This window comes from Lissotriton helveticus, chromosome 6, assembly GCF_964261635.1.
Source record: "Lissotriton helveticus chromosome 6, aLisHel1.1, whole genome shotgun sequence".
Classification (NCBI taxonomy): domain Eukaryota; kingdom Metazoa; phylum Chordata; class Amphibia; order Caudata; family Salamandridae; genus Lissotriton; species Lissotriton helveticus.
Genome location: NC_136067.1, coordinates 1,097,289,637 through 1,097,314,404, shown reverse-complemented (window position 1 = coordinate 1,097,314,404; position 24,768 = coordinate 1,097,289,637). Strand labels below are relative to the sequence as shown.

The 24,768-nt window shown below is 50.0% G+C and overlaps 1 protein-coding gene across 2 annotated transcripts in view; it reads right to left on the bottom strand.

Moving 5' to 3' along the window:
• TTC27 (tetratricopeptide repeat domain 27) overlaps positions 1–24,768 on the bottom strand; it is a 1,731,040-nt gene that overhangs the window by 124,563 nt on the left and 1,581,709 nt on the right. For both annotated transcript variants that reach the window (XM_078648753.1, XM_078648752.1), the window contains exon 17: positions 5,385–5,582. In XM_078648753.1, coding sequence (XP_078504879.1) covers positions 5,385–5,582 — 198 coding nt within the window. The remainder of the gene's footprint in view (positions 1–5,384; positions 5,583–24,768) is intronic.

Sequence of the window (24,768 nt, the reverse complement as noted above, 5' to 3'; positions counted from 1 at the left end):
TGCGATTTTCGGATATCTATATGAAGAGTTATTTGCCAGCAATGCCTCGCAAAATTAATAAGTGCGGACTTAATTTGTAAAAAAAAAAAAAATGTAATACGTACCAGAACCCTGTTAGGAGCCCACTTCACCTTGCACCACCCATTGCCCATGCCAGCGCTGCCATTGGCAGTAACAAGACAACTACTTACCATCACACTCCTACAAGTGTAACAATCCAGACAATTTCAGGCCCCCCAAAGCTATAAGAATGGCTTAGGTGGCAGCCAATAGTCATTTTTAGCAGAGCCACCATATGGTCCCGGTGTTGACAATTAAGTGCCAGTGCTAAGCACCGGATCAAATTAAGCACTGAATACGTGTAAACAAAGAAAATTAACCTATTTTAACTCCGCTCAGTATTTCAAATCAGACCCAAGCACAGTATTTGCCACAAAGCAACACTCCCCCCCCCCCCTAGCGCCCTAATCTGACCTTGTGGCATCCTGCTTCCTTCCAGCCACTCTTCACAGTTTTAGGGATCGATAAAGGACACAGTCCGCACACATTCCCTAGGCTGCAAAATATGCTAAAGTAATTCCAACAGGAAAGAGCTGCACCCTGTCTGCGCTCTGGTATTCCAAACCTGCGCTGAGCGAGGCTAGGCCCTTCGTAGCAAAGGCGGCGAGCCGCATCTGCGCTGCAGATGTTTCACACTGGCATTGCGGGGCAGCCATAAAGCATGCATACGCAACATGTGTAACATCCAGTCTAGACAAATGGAAGTGACCCGTGCTTTGTGAGGTCACAGCTGACAGGGCTGGATATTCAAAATTCTTGGAGGCTGAGAAGAGGAGGAGGGAACCTTTTCATTCAGAAATATCCATGCAGCAACTTTGCCCTTCAGAAGTGTTTAGCATCCAGGCTGTAAGGCTCACTGATGGACACGTGAACACATGGACGCCATCGGCAAGCAGTCCAGTTTAGTTGCTGACGTAATTTTTTTTGTTAGGTTTCCACAGGCCCCACGCGGCATTTCATTGCTTCAGAGCCCTCACGTGTGGTGAGGGAATTGAAATAGGGAGCTGAAAAGAACACAAAGCCTGAAAGGTGGCCGAGGTAGTTGAGTAAAGAGAACTAGTGCAAAAAGTTAACATGAGAATCTTCCTGGAGTTTGCACAGATTGTTTCGTGGGTGGAGCCTTGAGAATGGAAAGCTCTCTGACCAAAATATTTGTATTGCCACATGTGGAGAGAGAACTCTGTTGTGGGCAGCTGACTTTAGAAGTCGTGTCAGCTGGAAAGGAATTATCGGTTTCGACAGCCCGGTGCGCAGTTGTGTGAGGCTTGTACATCAGACACCAGTTGTGCCCCGGGGGCACAACTGGCGTATGCACCAGCTTTGGGCGCCCCAGGGGCACAATGATATTACACAGGGAAGAAGTCCCAAAAAAAGAAGTGGGGGGGACGCGACGTCATGACAGAAAGTGACGTCACGAAACATGGCTTGCACTCAGTTGCAGTTTATAGTTATCGAGCTCCCGGTAAAATAAGTGTGGGGGGGGGGGGGCGCCGTCCACCCGCATGGTACCCCGACTCGAGCCCTGCCCGCGTGGTACCCCGACTCGAGCCCTGGTATTACAGAGGAGGCCACAGACAGTAGTGTGTCCCCTTCTGTAATACAGATAGCACCGGCACACATGTTGCGCCAGCGATATCCTAAGAAGGCGTTCCCTCATTTGCATTGCCCCATGCAAATTATGGAATCAGACTACCTCTGCACCCACGCTATATTATGGATGCGGTCAGAGGGGAACATACCTTTAGGAGGAGCAATGAAAGTGCCCCACAAAAAGATGGCGCACTTTCAGTCCTATGGACCTCCAGACGCCCCCTGCAGGCGAGTGTAGTCGCTCAATGAATCCGCCTGCAAGGGGATTTCTCTCCCCTCTTGAAAGTGCAGGGGGGTTGCCGCCTGCACTGTGCAACACAGAACAGCTTTTAAACAGCTGCTCTGTATTTCACTTGAAAGCACTGCCCAGAGGGTAGAGCGAGTTTGCGGCTGCCTTTGGGGGCAGCACATTCTTTCTAATACAGCACACTGTCCCTGTTTGCACCGGGCACACTTTTTGAAAGGAACAGGGAAAGTGTTCCATGCTCATAATATGGCCCTTGGATTTTACACTCAGCACCCTGACTTTATGGAAGCCAGTGGGCAAACGGTACCATTCCTCCCCTTTAGACTCAGGATGAGGAAACTTAATAGTTGAACACACTTCAGCAATTGCCAAATTTATATTAGTCGATGCAACGGATTAAACCAAGGCGATTCAGTGTGGTAACAACAACATTGGCTGAATTCCATAAGAGAGGTGAAGATGAAGGAATGTGTTCGTGGGTACACCCTTTACATGTAGGTGAATTATGGCATATCGTTGAATTTGGTTACTAGATTAGGTGCCATGACTGAAGGTGAATTCAGAGTGATGATTATTCAGGAAAGAGGTAACGAGGTGGAAGAGCAGTGAAATGGCTGTCTCATTGTGAGTCAACATCCGTGGAATGGATTCCAGGGTTGGGGCCTACCACCCCAGGGCCAACTGATGCTCTGACCAGGAGGCCAATCAGAGCTTCTAAAACCAACCAAGGAGTGGAGACTTACCAGGCCTGCTGGATTCCATCCTGGTCTCTAATTGAAACGACAGGCCAGATAATGGAGCCTAGGGGGTCGGTGTCTTCCACCCCCAGGCCAGCTAGAGCTCTGACTCAGGCCCAGTCAGAACCTCTAAACCCAGCCAAGCAGCAGAGACCTTGCAGGCCTGCAGGATCCAGACCTGGGCACTTTGTGCCACAGTGAGCTGGAAAATTGAGCCAAGGACTTCCACTCCCATACCTGCAGGAGATCTGACGAGGGACCCACAGGGGGGTTCTTCTCCTCCTGTTTAAGCAAATAAGCCCTCTCTGGGCCTGATCCCATCCCAGGAATAATGCCACAAGGAAGGCCAGAGAATGGAGCCCATGGCTAGTCTCTTCCACCCAGAGCTGGCTGGAGCTCTGATGCAGGGCTCAGTCAGAGCTACTTCACCTGGCCGAGCAGGGGAGACCTCCACAGCTTCCAAGATCCAGTCCCATGGCTCTGAGGGACAGGGACGGCCGGAAGATGGAGAATGGGAATGAGCTTCCAGCCCAGGCCATCTAGATCTCTGGCCCAAGGCCTGGTCAGAGCTTCTTAACCTGGCCATTGAGAGAGCCCACCTGGTGCCTGCAGGACTCCGTTGAACAAAGTAACGCAGCGGGCTGGTGAAGAGTACCCAGGGTCATGGTGCTTGCAACCTGGGGCTGCTGGACTGCAACCCCGTAAAATGTGCGACTCCGTGGTGCTGACCACAGTCCCACCGGGTCCGGTCAGGGCCAAGTCAGAGCTTCTTTTGCCAATGAAGCAGAAGATCCTTCCCCGGGCCTGCAGAAGCCCATCATGGGCACTACGAGACAAAAGGGGCCAGCATACGAACCGCAGATACTGGGGACCTCACCCATGGACAGACAGAGCTTTGAGCAGGGCCCAAACCAGCGAAGCAGGACAGTCCTCCTCGGGCACTCTGCGACACAGCACTCCAGCACATGGACACCAAGCAAACTACACTGAAAAATGTGGACTTAGTCAAGTTCACTTTAAATGTTGGTGGCAGCTGAAAAAAGTTGGAAAGTGTTGATCATGAAAGCCTGTCTTGGGTCTGGGAACGTTAACTAGGGATCTTCAGCATGCAGTTTAACAATGCTGCATTGATCACCTAATGCAATGCTGAAACCATGATGTCTTTGCTACACCAGGACTGAAAGTGGTTCAATGGGCGGAGAAAATAGTGCGGAAGGAAGGGAGCATCCTTGCCTAGTTCCTCTATATATCCAAGACAGTGAAGTTGAAGCCATGTAAGCTAATCTTAGCCAAGGCTAATAATTCCCTTAACCTCACAAAGCCAAGCCCATCTCGGCAAGATTAATATATTTTCACCAAGTGGGATAGCAATAGCACCATCACCCTGCCCCAGACTACCCATGTCCTTTGCCAAGTGCAATTTCCTAAAGTTTTGGGTCATATTCCAGTCAACAGCAAACCAGAGAGGAAGTTTCAACTCTGGCAGAGGAGATGCCTGTCTGGCAGAGATCTCTGTGCTTTGATGGGAGCTGCAACTGCAGCAGCTCCCTTCGCAGCACTGCAGGTGTGCTTAGTGGGTGCCATGTTTAAAGAACCCACTGGGTACACTTTTTTATTTTGAGAATAAAAAACTCCCATAGTGGGAATTTTTTTTCTCTAAATAAAAATCAAAGTCCAATGTGAAAGTGTTTTCTTTCTGCATACCGGGTCATTCTACATATTCCTTGCCAGTGTCAGTTGACATGGGCAGGGACAATCAGCGATGGCCGTCTTGCCCTCCCAGGACTCAATAGGGCAGGTTAACCGACACTATGACTCAGCAATTGTTGAGTGGCCATACCGCAGAGTGAGGGTTCACTGTCGACTGCCAGCTGAGGCTCCACCAAAAGTCAGCCAGAGGTTCCTCCAACTCTAAATTAGGCCGGGCAGCAGCTATGGTGGGGCGGGAGGACCCCCGCAAAGCTCCATCAAATTCTAACATTTTTGCTAAAATTAGCTTCTCATTGGTGTCGGCTTTTAGCCACTAAAAGTGAACAAACTGCCTAAAATTGGTCAGTAATTGATCCTGGGACAGGGGACTGAAGCATAAATAATCAAAAAAGTGACTTTTACAAAACAGATAGTTTTACTTTACCAGAGGTCTTTCAGAAGTTGTATCAAGTCAAGGTAGCCTTGGTATTCGGTAACCTGGGAATTCAGCATTACTGTTGGAGGGGTCCTAAGAAAAACCATGGCCACCGGAAATTACTTAATTTTTTTTCCCTAACAAATTAAGAACTGCCCATTAGTCTGCTCTTGCTTGAATACATATAGGTGCAGCAAAAATGTACAGGGCTTCTTACAGGCTCTCGATTTTTCTCTTGTGAACACAATGACCATGCTTCTAACCAGTAAAGTAGGAAGAAACGAACAATCTGATACAAGGTCCACAAATGTGTTTTTAGTAGCGACATCCTAAAAGGCTAGTCATATTGCAAAGAAGCTGCAATACTTTCTTCATTTTGGTAAATTTGTGCAGAATACTACAGGTCTGAGGAACCCTTGCTTTTTCTCACCAGCTTTCAGTGATCTCTCTGACAGAACTATATAGTCGAAGTTTCCACAGCAACTTTACAGTGCTTACCAATCTGTACTCAGAAATGTAGATTCTATTCTCTGCTATGACTGTCCACATTTGAGATCATGAGACACAACAACGAGCCTCTAGGGATCAGCAAACGAGGAAAACGTCCTAAAACAAATTTGTTTACCTTTTCATTATCCTGAGCATCACCGCTTTCACCGTTTCCACAGAGTTGTGCATACAGTCTCCATATTTCTCCATCACTTGTGTCTCGTGATGTCACTCTCCCAAATAGCTCCTTCAGCTTCCCCTTCTGGCCAGTTGCTAGTTCTCCTTGGCGATCGGCTAATTCATCCGTCACTGCCCTCACTAGGACCCTTAGCACCTTTTGGAGAACAAATGAAAATAAGTTAGTAGAACGTATCAGTTTCATACCTTACAGTATTCAATATATACAACACACATATCCTTAATGTTGGTGTATGATCTAATCAAGGATCAATGTTTTATCGTTCCACTGCATCAATCCACATATCCCAGTTAGACGGTCTAGTCATCGGTTTGGCTGCTCAGTAGACTAATGCATCCATTCCAGAAATCTGTGTTTGACCTCACGGTCACAGGATCGAATAACGGTAGATCCACCCGGTCTTTCATCCTTCTGAGATTGAAAAAATGAGCAAGATTCAGTTGGATAACATTAAACAGGCGTCATTCAGCACTGGGATTGCTAGGGGTGCTTTAAAAATGCAAGTCATGTTCTGTTAAAGTAAAATATCTAGTGCACTGGGTTTCCTCAATAGGTTCTTTCATGGTGACCTTCGTCCTTTTGGAAGTGCATGATTTTTACTTACTCATTGTACAAAATATTAGTAGTTCTAAACCAGGGTATGTGCTTTCCATTGCTGACCACTCTTGAATCTACGTCCCTCTTGGTGTCAGACAACAAAACTATTTACAAAAAGTACACTGCACTTGCTCAAACCATATCCAAGATTGTATGCTGGGCCACACAATAGTAGCAAATTTCTGTTTCTGGATCTTCTCCCTATGCAGTATGTTGTCTGTCCAGTCTGGAACACAGAAGGGATGAGTACCAATAAAAACAATATGTATAATAGGGAGGACCGTGGTTACTCGATCTATGCCTTGGTCTTCTCGACCATGATAAATTATTTATGAATCAACACTCTTGAATAAAATTGCAATCAGCAGACAGGTTAGAGAATTTGGATCAAGTAAACACAACGGCCTTGATTAAAAGGAGGGGACCATTTAATCCCGAGTTGGAAAACTGGTGTAACATATTTTGACTAGCCTGGTGTTCTCACACCCAGATTTCCAAGTTGTGGCAACACTGCACCAGATTTCACCTGCTGCAAAATCCAGCCAGTAAAATCACATGAGGCTTGAGCTGCAAGATCAATTTGGCCTAGAGAAAAATAGTCTGCATAGATATATCTGAATCCATGGGTATTAACTGAAAATAGCCAGAGATTCAGGTGTGGGAAGACAGGTAACAGTTGGAACAATGCCAACAGAGCCATGTGTGTGCCAACTTCGCAACCGCAACCATGCTTGCCTTACCCACGCATATGCGCGGATAAGGCAGTACACGGTATAGTTGCTGGCTGGCGGAAGAAGAAAGATCGGGAGAGGACGTGGTGAGGTAAATGGGACTAGGGTGTTTGGGGTAGTTTTCAGGGACAGGCGTGGTCGTTTTCAGGACTGGGGGTTCAGGGTAGTTTTCGGGGCTGGGGGTAGTTTTCAGGGCTGGGGTAGTTTTCAGGGTTGTGGGGAGGACTTTTATCTAGGAGGGAGGGTGTAGTTTTAGATGTCCGTATGGGGGCAGGGATCGTAATATTTTTTAGGGCTTAAGAGGGCAGGGTAGGTTTTAAGGCTCAGGGGGTTGGGTCACATTTAGGGCTTTGGGGAGAGCGAGGTCATTTTTAGGGTTCGGGGGCTGGTTTTCAGGAGTCAGGGAGGGGGCAGGGGTCCGGGTTAAGACTTACTGGTCAAGTCTTAACTACAGATATGTCTTTACCATACATGCCTTAACAATGTATAATTCATTGTAAAAGCATGCATGGTAAAGGTATATGTTTGGTTTAAGACTTGCATTGTTGAGACGGCGTGGAACCAGTATGCTTGGTAAAAGCATACGTTATTCCATCACCCAACCGTGGGAAGACTGTTTGAAATTGTTCTGTCTGGCCACACAGTAACCTCACAACTAAATCCAGCCACTCACCATTGGGCCAAAGTGTGGGTATTAGATTAGACAGAACGTTGGCAGACCTCCACAAATTGCACAAGACTCAAAAATGTTTACATTGGTGACCTTTCTCTCTTTGTAAAGATCACTGGTGCCCGTAGAGACGTTATTATATAGCAAATTAAAACCACTAATCCAGGCACTGGATTACAACAGTAAGATAAATGTTGTCTAGCTCTTAAACTGCCTACATTATTGATGTTCAGTTCATGTAGCTTTAATCCTTGAAAATTCCAGTGTTGGCACTTCTTCTGCAAGTAGTGCACGGAGAAAATACAAAATGGAGCCAATATCTCCTTGCTCATACAGCAATCCGTTCCAATTTCAGGGATTACACATATCAGCGGTCATTAGGACACAGGTGACTTAATGGCTTGGTTGAATTAGTTCCTAAAAGAAAAATTATGATTCAACAACAATCAGAATTGGCACTTGGATAACACGTGACAGGACCAGACTTTTATAAATTTGTCAGCTACATCAAATATGGACAGCTAGATCTAACAATGCAAAACAAAGGAAAAGGGAAGACTCCTGTCTTTATGTCTCTTGTATCTGGTTGATTTGACAGAGTTCACCTAGTCTCCAACCATAGAGAGATAGGTATCCATGGAGGAACTGTAGCAGGTAGAAGAACCGAGAAGTCCCTCCATCGATTCTGCACAACTGTATATCAAAGCGCCTTCCAACAGCTTACGCTAAGGTCCTACATTCTGCAGAAAGGTGCAGACGTTCATGTTCTAGCTCGGCAGGAACCAAGCTGCCAAGCAGAAAGATGGAATAACTAGATTAACGGGCAAGGTATTTAACCTGAGGCAGAAGGTTCCTCACCTCATGGGAAAAGGAATGAGTTCTAGAGTGAAAACGCAAGGATATTCGAGTGCTAGGTCTGGCGCTGTAAACAATGAAGGTCAAGCAGTACATTCAGGAGTACTTCAAGACAGCACGCTTGAGGGAGAATACATGCAGGAAACTACATTTTTAGGCATGCTTGTAAACCACAAACAAAAAACTTATATGAGGCATCTAGTTTTCCATGATTCTACTTATGTTGACGATTAGAACACTCCAGGGATGAAAAGAGTCGCCCCCACCTGAAGCCTTGACTATAAACCCATGAGGACTCATCATTGTCAACCTCCCTCTCTGGGAGTAGGGGGGTGTATGTATGTATGTGTGTGTGCGTATGTATATATATATATATATATATATATATATATATACATATATCAATATATACATTATCTATATCGAACACAATCCTGGTTCCTCACAGATTCTCACTGCGGCACAACAAGTACGGACCACAAAGCGTTCACTTCGTTCTGAAAGTGCTTTTATTCAGGAATAGATATCATTTGGCAGTCCCATATGTAGTGACCTGACAGAAAACAAAGTTTGTTTTGGACAGCGGTGAAACACATAACATCATGTGCATATCGGAATACGAAGAGATGAAGGGAAAGCAGACGTCGAGACTGTCCCGAGTTGAGGTTCTCACTTGGGGGTCATGGAAACAAGTGACAAACATGGGGAAATTAACAGAAGAGCCGACACACGAAGACCAAAAGATCAAAGAGGACATTCATGTGCTGAAGGGCGACATCGCGGCGCCATGTTTGCTGAGCATCATCACAGCTCAAACAATGGGTCTCATGGCCATGCCAGAGAAAAGAAGCATCCGAAAAGAATACCCCAAGCAGCACACTGAACTGACTGTAAATGCCAGCCCAGTGGAACCGGGAGCAATATTGGCACAACACAAACCAGGAAAAGATTCCCCAAGACACATGGTGGCATATGGGAGCAAAAGCCTATCAAAAGTAGAAGAAGGATACTGCCAGCCGAGATACTCCCAGCTGAAAAAAGAGAGCTTGGCGGCATGGTGGGCGTGTGAACGCTACCACATGGTCATCCACAGAAAGCTGTTCACAATCATAACAGATCACCAAGCACTGATGACAACATACGGACACCCAAACGGAAAGAGACCGCCCAGGATAGAGAAGTGGGGGACAAGGCTGATGGATTATAACTTCAAAATGATACACAAGCCGGGGAAGGAACACAACACAGCAGATGATATGTCAAAGCGAACACTACCACAAGTGTCCCAAGCGACAACAATGGCGGAGGAACATCTAAACTTTGCACTGAAGCATAACACACCGGCAACGATAACAATAAAGGAACTAGAACAAGAGACCAAACAAGACATCACCATGCAGACCATAATGAAGGTGACCAAACAGCAAAGGTGGAAGCACGACAACAACAACAGCAGCTGGGGGGAAAAAGTATTGAAGGAAGAGCTGCTGTTGGCATTCAAAAAGATCAGCGAAGAACCATCAGAAAGCGAGAACGGAATAGTGATGAGAGGCACCCGGATAATAATACCACGGACGCTGAGAAGAAGGACAGCAGAATTGGCGCATGAGTCACATAGAGGGACTGTGGCAACAAAACAAATGGTGCGGGAAAAAGTATGGTTCCCGGGACTTGACAACATGGGAGAAGAAAGTGTGATGTACTGTCACATCTGCCAAATAACGGGGCCCACATCAAAGCAGGAGCCACTGCAAATGTCCGCATTTCCAAAAGCAGCATGGACAGAGCTGGCAGCTGATTTCTACGGGCATTTGAAGGCAGGAAATTACCTACTGGTAGTAATAGATGAATTATCCAGATTACCCATAGTGAGACAAGTGGCATCAATATCAGCTAACGCAACTTTGCCAGCTCTGGATGACATATTGGCAGCATGGGTGTCACCGCAGACACAACAAACAGACAAAGGAACACCACACTCTAGTGACGAATGCAAAAGGTTCGTGGAGTACCTTGGGATCAACGATCGACGAATAGCGTCTCTGTGGCCGCAAGCAAACAGAATGGCCGAACGATCAATGGGAACGATCAAAAAGGCAATACAGAGCAACAAGCTAACACAGATCTCAATTGGACAAGCACTATGTCAGGTGCTGAGAGACCGTCGAAACACCGCTCACAGCCCCACAAGAAGGTGCCCTGCGGAGCTGGTGTTGGGGCGATCAAGTAGAACGAGGTTGCCCCAAGTGAAAGAAGTGGAAAGGGTAGAACAAAAAGATATAGCTGAAAGAGACAAAGAAGCGAAAGCAAGAATGAAGGCGTATGCTGATCGGAAGAGACCTGCAACAGATGCGAAAGCGAAAGAAGGAGACACTGCGCTAGTCCGACAAAGACAACAACGGAAGTCAGACAGCACTTTCGCAAAAGACCCACTGACGGTAACGGAAGTGAAAGGGCAAATGATAACGGTGTCAGCAGGACAATACCACATCACCAGGAATGGGTCATACTATAGAGAATTGAAGACAAAAGAAGAGGAGCGGCCGAACAATGGATTGAAGAAAGACGCCAAAGGGGAAACAGCACAAGAGGATTTAATAGAACAAAGACCAAAAAGAGAAGGCAAGAAGCCCAAGAGACTGATTGAGGAGATGCAAGGAAACGGAGACCTGTGGACACACTTTTTCCGTATATCAATGTCTATCTCTCTCTCTCTCTCTCTCTCTCTCTCTCTCTCCATACCTCTCCAGTAGCATCAGCAAATACTGTCAACATAAAAGGGGGTGGCAATGTCTAGTGGAATGTACCAAAGATTTGTTGTATGTACCAAAGATTTGTTTGCGACATGGGGGAGGTGTAGTGACCTGACAGATGGGCGACTGGACAGGAGGGGACACTAGGACCCTGTGGGTCATGAGGGAGGTGACCAGGTCACCGGACACCACATCCTGTTAGGGGACAGGAAGGACACACACACACCAGAGGACTGACCAAGGGTACAGGACGCGCTGAGGCTTGCTGCTGCAAATGTAATAAAGAAGATTGCGTGTACTCACCTGTGACCTGTGTGTGATGTATCGGCAGCCCGGCTACCAGGACATGACACCATAGACCAGGCAAGTGCCTTTCATGACGCGTTTCGACCGCTACAGTGCGGTCTTGATCATATAAATAAATATATATATATATATATACACACACACACACAAACACACACACACACACACACACACACGCACATAGGGAAGAGAGTGCGTTTAAATTATATTGTTGAATTGTTGTTTTTACTTCCACACCATTACAAGTGAAGTAAGAGCCAAGCAGGTAACGTTCCCAGAGTAGTATGCAACACAATAAAGATGTCAATGACTTTAAGCCCCTCCTATCTAAAACTGTCTTGACATTACCTGCAGAGTTTAGGTCCATTTTCCCAGTGCTCGGACTGCTCAGCAGGACTTTAAGCATGGAAAATAATATTCAGAGACAGATTCCTTTAGTCAGAGCCCTGATTTGCAGTTATTTTTCTGAAGGGTTTTTGTTATATCTATTGTTATTCTATATTTCCCTTCCCCATGTTCCTGAAAGTTTTAACCTCTTCCATGCTCATGACGGCTCCCGGTCGTCATGAGTCATGGTGGGCGTGAGCTGATGGCTGCCGGGAGCCGTCATGACCACGCCCGCGATAGGAATGTCCAGCACTGTGGCGGAATTCGCGCCGCAGTAATGAGGTTAAGTATTTGTAGTTGGTTCTGCCCACATCATAGTCCCCTCTCACCTACCTTGGTCCTTCCCTCTTCCTGGAGCTGGAATTAGAATGTTGACTGTGAGGTTATTCTAATGCTTCTGTGGTGGAGAGTGGGGGCTGGAGAATAAACTCCTGAACTTACTGTGACCGTGTGAGCAATTATTTCAGTTTTGTGTCTCCCAACCTAAATGATTTGAGACATAGGATTGTGAAGAAAAACAAGATTTCCCATGTTTCCACCATTTTCCTGCTCTGAAGTTGTGTTTTTAAATCTAGAACAATTTAATATATACTAATCAGGCCTCGGCCACACAAGTTCTGATCAAAAGAGCAACATTTGTATTTTTAAATGCGATTCCTGTCACTCTTCTAAGACACATGTCTGTGCTCGGGGTTTTTGAGTAGTTATACGAGAGCAGTATTATTTGAATGAAGGATGCACTTTCCCCACGTGCACCTTCAAATGTAACATGTGCTTTCGAAATGTACGTTTTCTAGAGCCAAGCTGCAGAGTATATTCTGAAATAAGCAACATAAATTAGAAACTCATTTTCATAAGAGTCACACTGTTTTACGAGGCAGACAGAATCACCACATGTACACGTGGAAACTAAATGCACGTGACATAAAAGGGCCTGAAGATCACAGGTTTCTCTTGGGGAGTTGGGGCCTCTGCGGGGAAGGCCCTTTTCCATGAATTTACGGTAAACAGTGATAAATCAAATCCCAGCGTACGCACAAGTATCATTAGCGAACAGCTAGAGTCTACGAGAAGAAAATAAAGAGCCCTTTATCCGTGCTTCTTTCAGGAAGTGCTCACTCAAAATAAAAAAAAATAAAAAAAAGTCCACCAAAGGTTGGGGTGTCTGCGCCTCTAGTCTTAACAAGGCTGGTTAGCAGCATCAAACGCTGGCGGCTAGAGGGTTCTTTTACAATGTTTAGCCTGTGAGCGCATACTTACTGTTTCTGACATGCTGAGATGTGGCTGGAAGAAGGGTTGCACTGCTTATTTTATCCATATTTGTAGAAACTGCAGAGCTCCGTGTTTGCCTAGTGCATGGGTACTCACAAACTTTCTCTCGTGGGCCAAATTTACAGAGTGGTTTGTGTCTGAGGGCCGCACCGGTGGGGGGCAGGGTCAGTGGTGAAGGGGGCGGGCTAGAGCAACAAAAAAAAACAGTGACCATGAGGTTGATCACAGGTCCCTGCAGCGGACGCCTTCGTCCACTGAGCCACCAGACCCGGCATACACACATCTCTCTCTCTCTCTCTCTCTGTTTCCCTCTCTCTCTCCCTCTCTTTCTCCCCCTCTCTCTCTCCCTTTCTCCCCCTCCCTTTCTCTCCCTCTCTCCCGCTGTCTCTCGGTCTCTGTCTCCCTCAGGCGCCTGAGAAGGTGGGGGCTGACAGGACTCATACACAGACAGACTGCAGGGAAAACAACATCCTGCCAGCACAACTCTCCTTCACAATAATCGAACATGCTTGCTAAGCTCCTGACCTGGCCTCTTTAATTTAGCAACTGGAAATATTTAACAGCTGCCAGCATTGGTCTTACACTGCAACACATCTGCTCTGCCAAATGCGATTCATCATAGTGCAGTTTATTCGAAATGTTTGCACAGCGCACAATACAGATCTCACAAGTTTGAATGTGCTTATGAATAGAAGAAGGCCTGGTGAAATAAAGTATTTGCCCAGGTCGGAAGGCAGATATGATTCTCTCTCTTCCTGCTTCCAGATGTTCCTGTTCAGACGTTCCCAAATCACATGTTTGCATGCAGGTGATATTCTGCTGCTAAACGAGACGTACATTATTGGCGCACAATATCCAGATCACTAGTAGCATGCTCATTCTTAAACAGGTGTGTCTTTATAAACATAAAACTCAGGCATGTCGAATACAGACCTCTCTTAAAATGTTGGACTTTGAGACAAATATAGGGAAAAGTGAGGTGTAACTTATCTCTTTAGGCCCCGTGCCCCGGCAGCTGCGAAATGATCACCTGGGTGGGGGCTGTTGAGGCAGGCGTGAAAAACTTCCTCCTGTTGACGCTCACTCCGTGTGCACTTTCTCCACAGTACAGTGACTGTTACCAGCCAGTGATCCGACAGCAGTTATAGTCGGGTAGCCTTGCTCTGAAAGAACATGCAGGGCACCGCATTCACGTGTTGCCCCTCTGCTGAAATGAATTGTCCGGATTTTATTTTTCTCACCTGACGACCCAGACCACGTGTTGCCAGCATGCCTCCTGGCAGTGGCCTTCATGATCGTTGGAACTAAAAAAAACATGATGTTAAGAAGGTTCCAGCTTCCAGGAGACATAGCCTGTTCCTTCGAAAAAACAAACTCCCCCGCCTTTGGCAGAAGGATGTGGCGTCACCTGGCGGCGGCAGTATGGCTGTATCTCACAGGGGCCCCCCTGGCTGTGATGTTAGTAGCCAATTGAGCTGCGCACTAGTGCACGCTTGCCACCTTAAAAACAGTCCCCCCCCCCACCCCCCCTACTAGCTACGCCAGTGTTCACTGGGGAAATGGTTCACCTCTCAGCACCCCTGCACCGCCACTCTGACTATGGCGGGAATAATCGCCCGACCCCCACAGAGCAGCAGTCTCTCGCGCTGCTGCAGATATTCTTAAAAAAAAAAAAAAAAAAAATATAAAAAAAAAAAAAAAAAAACTCTGGTATGATGTCTGCAAGGTCCGCGGGCCGCCAGGGAAGGCTTGCCGGGCCGCCAGCGGCCCGCGGGCCGTACTATGAGTACCCCAGGCCTAGTGGAAGTGTCAGATGTCACGAGAAATAGTCAAGCTTTTTTACCTAAGCACGGCTCTGAAACATTCCGGAACAATGGAGTGCGAGAGACATCAAAACTAAGGGGGTTTGAGCTGTTCATTTACTTAAGATTTTTAGGCATTTTGTATTTTTAAATAGCAGCACCCCACACGCAAATAAGGTGACAACGGTGTTTGAGGTTTTCTTATAATATAAGAGGAAATTAATCGATACATGATGGAAAATGGAAACAACAGTTGGTAAAAGTTATCAAAAGCAGTCGGTAGAAAAACCAAAAAGGCAAACAGAGAAAAGAATAGTCTACGGCAGTTCTTCCCAAACATTTTAGAACCACTACCCGCTTTTTAGTCCGACAAACTTTCGCGACCCACCTAGCTGTAATGGACGAGGTGGGCGATTTTTGAATGTAACTAAAGCATCATGTGGTAGGGCACTTTCATTTACAGACGGAATACTTTCTATCGAGATGGTAACAAAATCAGATCACATTGCTTAATTTGAGCTGGTGGTTTACGGTGTTCGGCACCAGCCCTTAATTGCCAGCACCAGGGCTTATGACAGTCTGACGCATCGTAGTAGGGGTTGCCAAATTTAGGCACGAGCACATCTGTTTATTAATTCAATTTACATTTTCAATGATTAGTATTTACCTCCCTGGCCATTCTGATAGATTTGGGGCCCTAGAATAGTATGATAATTCCAACCCGGTAAGGGTATCTTGCACGTTCAATTGATGTGGCTTATTTCGTGTATCTTCAGTGACTAAAACAGGGTTCGTGTTAATCAGAAGGTGGCCGTATCTGGGGCGCGTGATTGAAATATAGTTGATCCGTAAAGTCAGATCGTCAATGTTTATAAATAGGTGCTCCACAGTGGGTGAGAGTGTTTAACTGGAAAATTAAATTATTCCGCATACTTCGTTGAAACTGGTGAAGGTAGAACGCCGGATTTGCGGCTGGGCGCACATGAAGGTCCAGGGACATACGGACTTTATATCGAGACACGATAATTAAATTTTCCAGTCACTGAAGATACACGAAATAAGCCACATCAATTGAACGTGCAAGATACCCTTACTGGGTTGGAATTATCACCGGTCAAGTGGATTTACAATTTACGCCATCATTTCAAGAAAGCCCTGAAGAGTCAGAGCAATTCTGTACTCTGACGAAACACGTGTCGGCTGGCGTAAGGTTTTTTGGGCAATAAAGAACAACAATTGCTCAAACAGAAGAAGCGAAATATTATTTTCTAAGACTAAACCTATTGGATGACTGTTCAAAATACGATTGAATTGATGTATTGTGTGCATAGGAATTTGTGTTGTATATAGTCTAGGTGTTGTTTACGATACCTTGTAAAGGGTTCAGAGGGTTTCCCTTTTCCTGTGGCACCAATGGTAAACGTTGTCTCTAACCTAACAAGCTGTCAGAAACTTATGTAGAGCGCAAGTAGTCCCTGTCCATAAAACCCATTGCCTTTGAGAATCTGGAATAGTATGAATTGTCCCACTTAAGAGTGTGTTGATTAGTAGTGCGTTGGTGCTGTCACTTGAAATGGTTGTCAGAATAGTAATCTGGCCAGCTCTTGGATATTATGGCCAAAGGAATTTGCTAACTATTCCAAAGTACCATGCTTTTAATATATTTGAAGACAGACAGTGTCTTTAGGTCTCCGGCGAATGGCATTGGCTGGAAATACAAGAGATTGATATGCCGGTTTCATAAGGGTTCTACCAGTAGGTCGAAGCAAAAGGGTCACTTGGTTAAAGGCCTGCTCCGTGGTAGGAGCGACCACAGCTGTGAGCTTGAATGACGCAACCATTATGCGGCACGGGCCTGTTGCGAACCAATAAGAAGGGTGAACCATGGAGGGTAAGCGGACGACGGACTCTCTCTTACGAATGTCACCTGCGGGTGAGGTGAGAGATATGCCTTTACACTTCCGGTGCTTGCTACAATATTATTTAGATGCAAATGCATGCGTGCATTTAAACCTACTGAATAAAATACAGCCCAGACAGGTGATTTACTGTCCAGGAATTCAGGCAGATCTTAAAAACACTGCTCGTTCACTAATTAGCCTGTAGAGTTCGACTGAGTCACATCATAGGGTAATGGCGTGCTTCTATTTCTCGTGACATAATATTCCCTTTTTAAGGCATACACGCTCTGGGGCGATCGCTTGGAAGTATGTGGCGTCCTCGAAGGCACATACAAGAGAGAACAAGATACTTGAACGACCGAGGAATGACTCTACTCTGGGCCTCACACATCCATGTGCCCTGACTCTGCACCTTATATGGCCCCTACAGCAAGATGCGCCTTTACAACCTTAGGCAAGTTTATATGCACTTGTTAATTTGAGCCGGAGCACCCACCGGCACTCCTTTCTGGCGATCGGAGCTTTATTCTGCTGCAAGCGTTAAAGCAAACGTCTGACTGGTAGACCTAAGGGGACACAAGAAAGGCAGGCTTACATCTACTGAAGCTCGTGGCTACCAATTAACCCTGGAGGCCTGTCGCTGTCCACACAGACCAAGGCATTTGTTTACGTGATTCTGCTAACAGTCAGTGGTGACGAACAAGTTACTTACCTTCAGTAACGATATATCTGTAAGAAACAGTAGTTAGTATTAGATTCCTTACCTTAGAATATCCCCAGGCGTCAGTCTGGATCCGGAAACTTTTGCGTAGCAGTACCCCTGCGCGTCGGTAGGCGTCGTCTGCAGGCGTCCCCTGCGGCTCCGCGTCCGTCGTCGGCGTCGTGCGCCGTGATGACGTCGCTGGAGTATATAGACGCCGCCTCCGCGCGCTGACGTCAGTTCTTTGTACACAGCTTTTCCGCGCCAGAACACGCAGAGCCATGTGAGAACCAACACTGGTGCCATTTGAAACTAGGGCCCTGAAAGGGATGTCCTTAACCCTAGGTATCAGTTCGCAGAACGGGGAGGATGGGTGGGGCGGTAAGGAATCTAATACTAACTACTGTTTCTTACAGATATATCGTTACCGAAGGTAAGTAACTTGTTCATCTGAAAGAAACAGGTTAGTATTAGATTCCTTACCTTAGAATAGATACCCCAGCAATACCAACCCCGGAGGTGGGTCTGCGAACCAATACAATCCTACACCAGAAAGTCCTGGAGGACCGAACGGCCAAAGAAGCCATCCCTCCGGACTTGACTGTCCAGGCAGTAGTGCCTCGCAAAGGTGTGCGGCGAGGCCCACGTAGCCGCCTGGCAAATGTCCTGCAAAGGGACTCCCCGGCCCAGGGCAGTAGTAGCCGCCGTGGCCCGAGTGGAATGGGCCCTCAGCCCAACAGGAGGCTCCTTCCGAGCCAAAGAGTAGCACGCTTTGATGCACCGAGAGATGGTCCGTTTATGTACCGCCCGTCCCTTCTTCGCACCCACGTAGCCAACAAATAGTTGGTCATCCACCCGGAACTGGCGTGTGCGATCCATATAAAATAAAAGCGCACGTTTTGGGTCCAGACGATGGAGCCGCTCTTCATCCTTTGAAGGATGCGGAGGCGGGAAGAAGGAGGGTAAGGTGATGGACTGCCCGATGTGAAAAGCAGAGACTACTTTGGGCAGGAAAGAAGGTCTAATTCTCAGAACCACCTTGTCTGGATGAATGGACATGAAAGGAGGTTTGACAGAAAGAGCCTGGAGCTCACTCACCCTCCTGGCAGAGGTGATGGCAACCAGGAAGGCCGTCTTTAAAGTCAGGAGACGGAGAGGACAGGAATGAAGTGGCTCAAAGGGAGCGCACATCAAGAAGGTCAGAACCAGGTTCAAGTCCCACTGAGGCATCACGAACGGAACAGGTGGATACATGTGCGTGATGCCCTTCAAGAATCTCGTTACAATAGGGGACTTGAACAAAAAAGGTTGATCAGGCAGCCTTAGAAAGGCAGAAAGGGCAGAAAGGTAGCCCTTGATAGTGCCCAGAGCAGAGCCCTGCTGGGCAAGAGAGAGAAGAAAGAGGAGAACCTCGGAAAGAGGGGCAGAGAGAGGGTCCACAGCCTTTGCTGTGCACCATGCCACAAATCTGTTCCACCGGCAGGCGTATACCGACTTTGTGGAGGGACGCCTGGCTGCCAGAATCACATCACAAACCTCAGGAGGCAAGTCAAATGGCCTCAACTGTCGACGCTCAATCTCCACGCATGGAGGTGGAGACTGGACAGGTTCGGGTGGAGGACCGTCCCCTGCTGCTGCGACAGAAGGTCCTCCCGAAGGGGCAGGCGGATCGAGGGACCGACTGACATGCTGAGTAGCTCGGGATACCAGTACCTTCGAGCCCAGTCCGGAGCCACAAGGATAACTTGGGCCCGGTCGCGCCTGATCTTCTTCAGCACTCTGGGCAGAAGTGGTATAGGCGGAAAGGCGTACAACAGACCGCAGCTCCACTCGCGCCGAAAGGCGTCGCCGAGCGAGTGCCGTCTTGGAAACTCCAACGCGCAGAACCGATGACATTGCGCGTTCTCTTCTGTGGCGAATAGATCTAACCAAGGCTCTCCCCATTGCAGAAAGAGGCCTTTCGCCACGTCCGAGTTCAGACGCCATTCGTGATCCACCGAGCACCGACGGCTGAGTTCGTCCGCCCTGGCGTTCAGAGAACCTCCCAGGTGTTGAACCGTCAGAGTCACGCCCTGACGTTCCAGCCATTGCCGGAGACGCAGAGCCTCCTGGCAAAGGGTCCACGACCCCACTCCGCCCTGCTTGTTGCAGTACCACATGGCGGTGGTGTTGTCCGTGAACACCTGCACTACACTCCCGTTGACAAAGGGGAGGAATGCCTTCAGTGCTAGGCGAATCGCCCGCAGCTCCAACATGTTGATGTGGAGCCGGGACTCCGCCGGAGACCAGATGCCTCTGATCTCCGCCTCTCCCAAGTGGCCTCCCCAGCCCTGGAGGGGCGCGTCCGTCACAACAACGTGCTCCGGTTGGGGAAGGGAGAGGGATCTGCCTCTGACCCAATCGCGGTCCGTAAGCCACCACTGCAACTGTCTCGCAGTGCCCTCCGAGATCAGGACATGGTCGGATTGGTTGCCTTGATGCTGGGCCCACTGAAACTTCAGGTCCCACTGCAGAGCCCGCATCCGCCACCGGGCGTGATGCACCAGAAGGATGCAGGAAGCCATCAGCCCCAGCAGCCGCAGCGTCAACCTGACCGAAACCCGGGAGAACGGCTGAAAGATCGGAATCAGAGCCTGTATATCCCGGACCCGCCGTTCCGGAGGATAAACCCGAAACTGCGCCGAGTCGAGAACCGCTCCGATGAAAAGGAGCTTTTGAGAGGGACACAGGTGTGATTTCGGCACATTGATGGAAAACCCCAGCTCGTGCAGGAGGTCTGCCGTCATCTGAAGGTGGTGGACGACTGTCTGGGGCGAGCCCGCCTTCAACAACCAGTCGTCGAGGTAGGGGAAGACTGAAACCCTTAACCGACGCAGATGAGCTGCGACCACCGCCATCACTTTCGTGAACACCCGTGGGGCGCTGGTAAGGCCGAAGGGGAGCACGATAAACTGAAAATGCTCCTGGCCTACCGTGAACCGCAGGTAACGCCGGTGGGCCGGCAGGACGGGGATGTGAAAATACGCATCCTGCAAGTCCAACGCTACCATCCAGTCTTGCGGGTCTAGAGCAGCCAAGACCTGAGCCAATGTCAACATCTTGAACTTCTCCTTCCGGAGGAAGCCGTTGACGTCCCTTAGGTCCAAGATAGAACGTAGGCCCCCCTTGTCCTTCTTGGGTACCAGAAAGTAGTGGGAATAGCAACCACACCCTACTTCTGGCCCAGGAACGCGCTCGATGGCCCCCTTGGCCAAGAGGGCCGTAACTTCCTCCTGCAGAAGTGTCAAGTGGTCCCCCGACACACGGTGGTTCTGCGGTGGCATGGCTGGAGGAGTGGTCTCGAAGGGGAGGGAGTAGCCCCTTCGGACGAGCTGCAGCACCCACCTGTCCGATGTGATAGTGCGCCAGCGGGAGTGGTGGTGGCGAACCCTGCCACCCACTGGCGTCACATGGGCCTGAAAGCTCGGACTAGGAGGATTTGGAGGCTGATGCTGCGGGGGGAGGTGTGGTCTGACCTCGCCGTTGTCCCCGACCGCCTCCACGGCGGAATCCACGGCCGCCACCGCGTTGAGAAGTGTTCTGCGGTGCGTGGCTGGAAGCACGTGTGGGACCGCCCCTTCCTTGGCCACGAAAGGAGCGAAATGAACCCGTTTGCTGGCGCTGGGTCGAGAGACCCAAGGACTTGGCCGTGACCCTGGAGTCCTTGAAGCGCTCCAGCGCGTGGTCCGCTTTGTCGCCAAACAGGCGACTGCCATCGAACGGCATGTCCATCAAAGTATTTTGGACATCCGCCGAAAAGTTGGCGGACCTCAGCCAGGCGTGGCGACGAATCGCCACCGTCGTGGACATCGCTCTGCCCAGCGAGTCGGTCGTATCAAGACCACACCTGATGGAATATCGTGCTGCGTCTCGGCCTTCAATCATAGCCTTGCCGAGCTTTGCCCGTACCTCCTGCGGGCATTCCGGCAGACACTCCGCGACCGTATCCCACAGAGAGTGGGTGTAGCGGCCCAAGAGGCATGCGGTGTTGCAAGACCGCAGTCCCAAACTCAGGGACGAGAAGACCTTTTTCCCATACTGGTCGTACCTCTTTGATTCCCGGTCGGGCGGGGCCGACGGTAATGCGGTCTGGGAAGTTGAGGCCTGGATCACCAGACTCTCAGGGGTGGGATGGGTGGACAGGAACTTGGGGTCGTCCGGACACGGACGGTGGCGTCTGGCCACGTTCCTATCAACAGGCGAACCTGAAGCGGGCCTGGACCACGTGCCCAAAAGAACGTCTGTCAAGGCTTCGTTGAACGGCAGCAGAGGCTCCTGTGGGCATGACTGCGGTTTGAAGACCTCAGTGAGGATGTTAGGCCTCACGACCGTGACGGGGAGCTCAAGGTGTAAAGCCTTGGCAGCCCTCATCAACACCACTGAATAAGCAGCCCCAGCCTCCGAAGCCACAGTAGGAGGCGAGACAAAGCCAGGGTTAGGAGAGTCGTCCAGACCACTGGCGTCACCCAAATCACCTGTTCAGTCCACGTCGTACTGACACTCGCGTGACAGAGGGTCCTCAGACCCCTCCCAACCCTCTCCGTATTCTACATCATCCCCATATTCGGAGTCAACAATGTAGACCGGCTCCTCGGGGTTCATGGGCCCCATCGGCGTCGGACTCGGCGTCGGGCGACGCCGGTCCGACTCCGTGTCCGGAGTCGGAGAGGAAAGGGGGACGGCGCCGCCCGGAGCCGGCGCCGGAGCACCGGCGCCGCGCGGGGGCGGCGTCGGGGGCAACCCCGATGGAATCGGCGCCGGTAGACCAGCCGGCGTCGACCCTGAAGAACCCTGCGGCGCCGGGGTCGGAGCCGCCGGCGGCGTCGGAGCCGGAGCACCCGACGGCGTCGGGGCAGGGACACCCGGACCGCTAGGGCCCCCAGACGGGAGCACAGGGCCCGAAGGCGCCGTAGGCCCCGCCGGAGGAGACAGTGCCCTCATGGCCATGAGGAACTCCTCTATCTCCTCACGCGACGCGCCGTGCCCAGGGACCGGAGGGTATGGAGCAGGCCGCACCGGCGACTCACGCGGAGCCGGGGTCACCCGAACCCCCGGCCGCATCGCGCGAGCGTCGGGGGGAGTCGGGGGTACGATGACGACGCCCCGACTTCTTGTGTTTCCTACCTGAGGAACCAGAGGAATGGTGACGACTTCCGAAGCGTTCGCGATGGCTCCGCGACCGCTCCCTCGACCGCCCCCTCGACCTCCGGCCGGACCGGGACCGCTCATGACGTGGGGCCGACAACTGCAGTTCAAGTAGCTTGCGGGACCGCTCCCGCCTAGCCTTACTCGTCAGGGCCCGGCAATCGACGCAGTCGTCCACGGCGTGGTCGGGGCCTAGACACCGGAGGCAGAGTCGGTGATGATCCGTGACCGACATCGTGCGGTCACAGCCGTCACAGTTCTTAAAACCGGGCATCCTACCGGCACCGAAATAAGAAGCAAAGATTCACAAAAAACTTTGGTCAAAAGACCCGAGTACTGCACTTCTCGGATCTGCGCTAGCTGGCGCGGAAAAAAGAAGAACTGACGTCAGCGCGCGGAGGCGGCGTCTATATACTCCAGCGACGTCATCACGGCGCACGACGCCGACGACGGACGCGGAGCCGCAGGGGACGCCTGCAGACGACGCCTACCGACGCGCAGGGGTACTGCTACGCAAAAGTTTCCGGATCCAGACTGACGCCTGGGGATATTCTAAGGTAAGGAATCTAATACTAACCTGTTTCTTTCAGATATCACCGCCTGGGAAGAGTCTCATCCGTGCCATCCTCTGAATAGTTTATGTTTGCGCACTTCATTCTAACTATGCACTTGCCATTTGTCAGACCCTCCAGCTTATCGCGATTTCGCGATTTGCAAAAAAAAATCGCGAAATTTGCATCTTTGTGCAAATCCCGCGATTTTTGGCAAACCGGCCGCGAAATCCGCCGATTGGACGGGAGACGGGAGCCGGGAGCCAATACGTCTCTCCTCTCGTCCCTCGTCCTTCTCTCCCAGTTATATTGCGGCGGCGGCACTTCCAGGATTTCGCGGCGGACACAGGGGACACCACAGAGAAGCAGCAAGGGAGCAGGCAGCAGAGACGACACCCACCCGAACCAGGAGGCAGAGGAGGGGAACAACTACCCGACCCGACCCGACACGACGACGAGGCGAGACCCGATCAGGGATCAGGTACGCTGGCTGCTACTGTGCTGTGGGGGCCCGCCGCAGAGCAGACGGGGCACGCGGCGGGCCCCGGGGGGCCAAAATCCCATATTTGTTTATTTATTTTGGTGCTGTGCGGGCCTGCCGCACACGGGGCACACGGCGGGCCCCAGGGGGCCCAAATTTCCATCTGTTGCCTTCCCTGTGGGGGCCCGCCGCACACGGGGCACGCGGCGGGCGCCGGGCTGCAGAATTTCTTTTTTTTTACTTTGTTGTGGGGGCCCGCCGCACAGGGGGCACACGGCGGGCCCCCGGCGGCAAAAATTCTCTTTTTTTACTTTGTTGTGGGGGCCCGCCGCACACTGGGCATGCGGCGGGCCCCGGGGGGGCCAAAATTCCATATTTTTTATTTATTTTGCTGCTGTGGGGGCCCGCCGCACACGGGGCACGCGGCGGGACCCGGGGGGGGCCAAAATTCTTTTTTTTTACTTTGTTGTGGGGGCCCGCCGCACACTGGGCACGCGGCGGGCCCCGGGGGGGCCAAAATTCCATATTTTTTATTTATTTTGCTGCTGTGGGGGCCCGCCGCCCACGGGGCACGCGGCGGGCCAAAATTCTTTTTTTTAACTTTATTGTGGGGGCCCGCCACACACTGGGCACGCGGCGGGCCCCGGGGGGGGGGCAAAATTCCATATTTTTTATTTATTTTGCTGCTGTGGGGGCCCACTGCACACTGGGCACGTGGTGGGCCCCGGGGGGGACAACATTTTTTTTTTTTACTTTGTTGTGGGGGCCCGCCGCACACTGGGCACGCAGCGGGCCCCGGGGGGGCCACAATTCCATTTGTTGCCTTTCCAGTGGGGCCCGCACACAGGGCACGCGGCGGGCCCAGGGGGCCCACATTTCATTCCTTGGGCCCAAAGTCCATTTTTCTTTCTTTCCGGTGCTTTTTGTCACAGGGTTGCCCACAGATTAATTCATATTTTAGCTGTGCAGGTTTTATCAGCATTATTTCCCCACCACTTTCAACTGTAGATGTTAGGTGGATTTTGAAGCACTTGACTTGTATTTACCACATCTTGAAATGTGCTGCATGATCTTGGTATGTTTTCTCTTTGTGCAGGTTATGCAATGTACTCTGGGTGTGCATTCGTTTCT